Below are 6,000 nucleotides of genomic sequence, written 5' to 3'. Positions count from 1 at the left end.
CCCCAGCCCTCTGCCCTGACCTCGAGTCGCCCCGCTCAGCCCGCTGCAGGCCTAGGTGAACAGAACCCCAGGCTGGAAGCGGGCTGAGCAGGCTGGTGGCGTAAGATCAGCATTTTAATTTAATTTTAAAGGAAGCTTCTTAAACATTTTGAAAACCTTGTTTACTTTACATACCACAATAGTTTAGTTATATAGTATAGACTTATAGAGAGAGACCTTCTAAAAAACGTTAACATGTATTACCGGCACGCGAAACCTTAAATTAAAGTGAATAAATGAAGACTCGGCACACCACTTCTGAAAGGTTGCCTACCCCTGGTCTATAGATTATTTGAAATCCACAGAGGTGCTACCTGTAGTTCAATTCACACTTTCACAAAGCATTAGTCTCTCAAGTCTAAGTGCCAATTTGGAGCAGCAGAGCTACAGTCTTCTTTTAATAGCGCTTCTTAGCCTTCATTCGGAGGCCCAGCCCTTTGCTTACATGTGTCCTACAGAGGAGATCTCGTTTATAGCACTTTTATGTTAATTACATGTGATATCGAAATGTAAATTCTGTTGCTATGTTTTTATCAAGCACTGGTTGTGGTCAAGCTCTTCAAAACACTGTACCAAGCAAGAGGAAATGGTCTGAAAAGTGCAAATTTGTTATTTAAGATCATGTTCTCAGGGCATGTCTCTCTCAAATTCTGTTACTGTTATTTTCTTTCAGGCCTGACTGGGCAGCAGCAAAACAGCTCCTTGGAGATTCCAATTTCCTCAAAAAACTTTTAGAATATGATAAAGAAAATATAAAGCCTCAAATATTGTTAAAGCTTCAGAAATATATAAATAACCCAGATTTTGTGCCTGAAAAAGTAGAGAAGGTGTCCAGGGCCTGTAGGTCAATGTGCATGTGGGTGAGAGCCATGGATTTATACTCTAGAGTCGTCAAAGAAGTTGAGCCAAAGAGGCAAAAGTTAAATGCTGCACAGGTGCGTGTTTATGTCTCTAATGTCTTTTATTTGTTAGAATGATAACTTTGATGATGTTGTTAATTTTTTTTTTACTGCGGTAACGCCTAGAAGTCCCAGTCATGGATCAGGACCCACTGTGCTGGGCCTTGTACACCGACCAAAAATCAGTTCCTGCTCCAAGGAGCTTCTGATCTAAGTAATAGAATTTTTTTCATCCATAATTGTTCTTTTAACTCTTTGGGCCAAATCCAGCAGAAAGTAGCCTCTTGGGCTGCTGTCCTGCCTTGCTACAGAAGCTACTTCCAGTTCCAAGGATGACGTATCCTCTCCCTACTGTCTGTAAGTGCTGAATTAAGCATCAGATGGGCACTCCATTCGTGGGGCACATGGGGCAATCAGGTATTGTACATGACATTATCGCTGAGTTCTTCCAAGACTGACTAAACACAAGTCATCGGGGGATGAATTTTCAAAGAGCTGTGGCCCAAGGGAGACTTTCCCCAGCCATTGGTCCTGTGTCAATGTTCAGCCAACGTGGTTACAGCAGAGACTAGAGGGTGTGACAGTTTCATATCCTACTCCCTAGAAAAATGGTGGAGGCGCTCGTTATGAAAATGCCATTTTATTAATAGGACAAAAATGTTCTGGTTTAAAGCCACATCTTTCAAAAAGACTCCTTATTCTTGTGTAGGCACCTGAATAAGTGACCTGATTTTCACAAGTCCCCTGTACCTGTCACTTCCATTGACTTCAGCTCTTCTAAAAATCAGGCCACCCGGTTTGAAAGCCTTCACCTAAAGATTTCCTTACGTTCTTAGGCTGAGCTCGATGCTACTATGGCTACCCTTCGCGACAAACAAAAGAAATTAAAGCAGGTGGAGGATCAGATCCAGGCATTACAAGACCAGTATGAAAGAAGCCTGGAAGAAAAAGAGAGCCTTGGTAAGTGATTTCTCTTGAAGTCGTTAAACAGTTAAGTTCGTCTTTTACTTTCATGCCTTCACTATACAGCTAGCTGGACCAGGGGAAACTAGCTAGCCCTGACCCAGACAGTCTCATACTATACACAACACAGTGGTATGGAAATTAATATGCACATCAGTAGGACTCCATTGAAAGGGTCAAACACATGATTTACTAGCACTCTGTCTCCCCAATGCTTCTCTGGTCACACAGTACTGTGGTAAGGAGACACTACATCTGCTGCCAACAGTTAGGCTTGTGACTGTTCCTTCAGGCAGCTTCAACTGGAGCAACCTGATTCCAGTAGCAGGCGATGATAATATCACAGCAGGATGATTGAAAGAGGGTGTGCTGGGAGTTTGGCGAGGTCAAGATATGGGTTCATGGACCATAGTCTGTCCTGAAGTACCCAATCAATAGGCCAAAAAGAAGTTTGCCAGGAAGCCACTGTAGAAGTTAAGGCTAGAGGAAAGGGTATGGGAAGAGGGAGGCTAAAATAGAAAGCAAGGGAAAAGATTATTAGGAAAAATTGACTTTTTAATACTAATCACAGTCCAATCGTTTTATAACTGTTTAGCAAGGACCATGGCACTTACCCAAGCTCGCCTCACTAGAGCTGGAAAGCTTACAGCTGCATTAGGAGATGAACAAGTTCGGTGGGAAGAGAGCATCAGGAATTTTGAAGATGAGATTTCAAACATCATAGGGAATGTGTTCATAGCAGCTGCTTGTGTTGCCTATTATGGGGCTTTTACAGCACTTTATAGGCAACTGGTGAGTAAAAATAATCTCCCTTTTCTTTTTTTCCTCCATAATGTGGTGCTTGTGAAAGGTACCAAACTGGCATCACTGTAGAATTGCTCTAGCTTCTGAACAGGTACAATATGGACAGTGTCAGTCTAAGCATTCCCCCACAACTGCATTAAGGATCCTCAGCCTTGCTGTCCAGAGTTCAGTTTAAATACATATTCAGCCATTAGTGACAATTGTGGAGGGTGTAGGATTATTATTAGTACAAGACAAGGACTCCTGTCTATTCTGAAATGAATTAAAGACACTTATTTGTCGCCTCCTAAGCAATCAAACAGCCATCCAATGATGATAACTTTTAATTACTACCAACTAGTGTCCAACAGGCTATTGTTACATTCTTCTTCGAGTGATTGCTCATGTGTATTCCACTATAGGTGTGCGTGCTCACCACGTGCACCGGTGCCGGAAGTTTTTCCCTTAGCAGTATCCGTAGTGGGGGAGCACCACTGCAACCCCTGGAGTGGCACCGACATATCGCGCCATAAAGGGGACTGCATGCTCCCCCCACTCTCAGTTCCTTCTTGCCGCCAGTGAAGGTAGTCGGAACTTGCTCCAGCCTTGGCTGCAGCGTTATAGTCTTAGTGGTATCTAGTTTACTGAACTGTTTCTTTGCTGAACTTTTCTTCTGTTAGTGCCTGGCTCGGGGCATGCCCCGTTGCCCAGGCTTCAAGTCATGCGACTCTTGTCGCAATTCTATGCCTAGAAGCTATCCACACTCTGTGTCTTTGCTGTCTGGGCGAGTCTCACATTAGTGAGAAGTGTAAGATCTGCCGCTCCTTCAAGCCGCGAACGAAGAAGGAGCGTGAGATCCGACTCCGAGCACTCTTAATAGAGTCGGCATTGGCCCCGGCACCGGCGCATTGAGCCGGCACCGCGCCGGGATCCGCGTCGTCGGCACACAGTGAAGGGCCTCCCGAGCGCCGCTCTGAATCTGCTCCTGGTACCGCGTCCTCGGTGCGCAGTGAGGCACCTTCGACGTCTCGGCACCGTTCCCCAGCTAAGAGGACGGGGAAATCGCAGAGGCACCGAGAAAAGACTAGGGGTGAGGCTAGACCTGAGTTGGGCAGCCTATGATCCCCATCAGGACAGAGACCTCCGACTCGCGCTGAGTGGAGTAATCCTGTCCCGTCCGCGCGAGCCTCTCCAGAGGTGTGCATGCTCTCGATGCCAGAGGCAGCTCAGGCCGCGTGTGAGATATTGACGCTTCCGGTGCCGGCAGCGCCGCAGCACTCGGGCCCCCGGTCTCACAGGAAGCTGTCCTTGATTGCCCACCAGCCTTCCCCGAAGGAGTCGGAGATTGAAGCACCTTCCCGGGTTGAGGCACCTAGCAGGGCTTCACGACGCACATTGACCCTGCGTCATGACTCTGCCATGAGCGTTTCCCATTCGTCGGGTCCTGAGCGCTGTTGTGCCGGAAGAAAGAGGCGACACCATCCCTCTTCTAGTGACTCCGAGAGGAATAGGTCGCGACGCCGTCGGCACCGACGCTCCCACTCCAGGACCCGGCACTGTAGAGGTCAGGCTCGCAGCGCATCCCCGCATTCCCCGGCACCGAGGCACCGGGCCCACAGGTGCCGCGGACAGTCCAGACGCAGCTCCTCGAACGTTTACATCTCGTCCTCCTCCAGGTCGAAGTCCCGGAACCGTCACGATCGGGACCGTTCCAGCCGTTCTTACGGCACTGTTCGCTCTTCCCGAACCTCGGTGTCAACGTGCAGTCGTCTATCCCGGGGCCGACCCGTGCCGCCGGACCAACCTGCACCTCCAGCGCCCAACGTGCCTCTACTCCAGGCTGTGCCATGGCAGGGTCAGTGGTGTCAGCTAGCGCCGTGGCCTCAGGATCCGGCGCACCTCGGTCCTCACTCCGTGGCGGGAGCTTCCCAGGGCCGCCCCGCGTCGCCGCGGTACCGGGATCAAGCTGTGGGTGCCGATCCCCCGACGCCGGCTCCGGCACCGGACCCCAAAGTAGAGCCCACGGTGCCGCTTGCCGTTGACGGTGCTGTACCTTCCACCTCGACGGCGCAGGGCGATTCGGTTGCGGTACCGCCTCCCTCTTCGCAAGAGGACTTTAAGGCCCATCAAGAGCTGCTTCGGAGGGTGGCAGCCAACCTCGAGCTCCGGGCCAAGGAGATGGAAGAGCCCTCTGACACACTTTTTAATGTCCTGGCCTCCTCGGTCCCGGGGCATGTGGCGCTCCCGTTTCATCAAGGAGTCTGTAGGGCTGCTACGTGGTCCTCTGTCCACACTTTCTCATCGCACTATGCGATCATCTTCCAATCACGGGATGACGCTGGGTTTGGTAGAGCGGTGCTCCGCCCGGGAAACCTTGACATTTCATACTTACACTCGTACCCGCCTCCATCAGGGATAGCTTGGAGTCACCTATAGTGGAATACGCATGAGTAATCACTCGAAGAAGAAAGGACAGTGACCTGTTCCGTAACTGGCGTTCTTCAAGATGTGTTGCTCAGGTGTAATCCACGTCCCACCCTCCTTCCCCACTGTCGGAGTTGTCTGGCAAGAAGGAACTGAGGGTGGGGGAGCACGCAGTCCCCTTTATGGCGCAATATGTCGGCGCCACTCCAGAGGTCGCAGCGGTGCTCCCCCACTACGGATACTGCTGAGGGAAAAACTTCCTGTACCGATGCATGTGGCGAGCACGCACACCTATAGTGGAATACACCTAAGCAACACATCTCGAAGAACGCCAGTTACGGAACAGATAACTGTCCTATTCCCATGAAGTAATATAATCTCCTATGAATCTCTTTTTACAATTAATATCTCTCTGTCTCAGCTGATAGATTGCTGGATCAAGAAATGTCAAAATCTAGAGATTCCTATCAGTCCAGACTTCAGTCTTATAAACATTTTGGGAGATCCCTATGAAATTCGCCAGTGGAACACAGATGGGTTACCACGTGACTATGTGTCTACCGAGAATGGGATTCTTGTGACTCGAGGGCGACGCTGGCCACTGATGATTGACCCCCAGGATCAGGTGAGCACTGATTGTAAACTGTACTGATGCAGCTCCTTTTCCAAAAATTCAACTCCTCCGTAAGTTTTTGTACCAGACAGTTCTAACACTTGACACCTTTTTCTTTGTTGGCTTGGGGCCAGATCCTCAACTCATGCAAATCAACATTCTTCAGTAGAGCTATAGTGACTAACACCAGCTGAGCATCTGGTCCATACATTTTCAATATGAGATCTGTGATTAAAAATAAAAAACACGATAGTGTTTCAGGTATTGCATGGACTCTAA

The 6,000-nt window shown here is 49.1% G+C and overlaps 1 protein-coding gene across 1 annotated transcript in view; it reads left to right on the top strand.

Annotated features, from left to right (window-relative positions):
• LOC112110888 (dynein heavy chain 6, axonemal) overlaps positions 1 to 6,000 on the top strand; it is a 181,768-nt gene that overhangs the window by 102,371 nt on the left and 73,397 nt on the right. Inside the window, exons 50-53 of the mRNA XM_026663340.1 lie at positions 713 to 974; positions 1,775 to 1,898; positions 2,497 to 2,693; positions 5,530 to 5,733. Of these exons, the coding sequence (XP_026519125.1) occupies positions 713 to 974; positions 1,775 to 1,898; positions 2,497 to 2,693; positions 5,530 to 5,733 (787 nt within the window). The remainder of the gene's footprint in view (positions 1 to 712; positions 975 to 1,774; positions 1,899 to 2,496; positions 2,694 to 5,529; positions 5,734 to 6,000) is intronic.

Source organism: Terrapene carolina, unplaced genomic scaffold, assembly GCF_002925995.2.
Source record: "Terrapene carolina triunguis isolate 2854851 unplaced genomic scaffold, T_m_triunguis-2.0 Scaffold33356, whole genome shotgun sequence".
Classification (NCBI taxonomy): domain Eukaryota; kingdom Metazoa; phylum Chordata; order Testudines; family Emydidae; genus Terrapene; species Terrapene triunguis.
The sequence above is the reverse complement of the archived record's forward strand: the minus strand, read 5'-3'. Positions and strand labels throughout refer to the sequence as shown.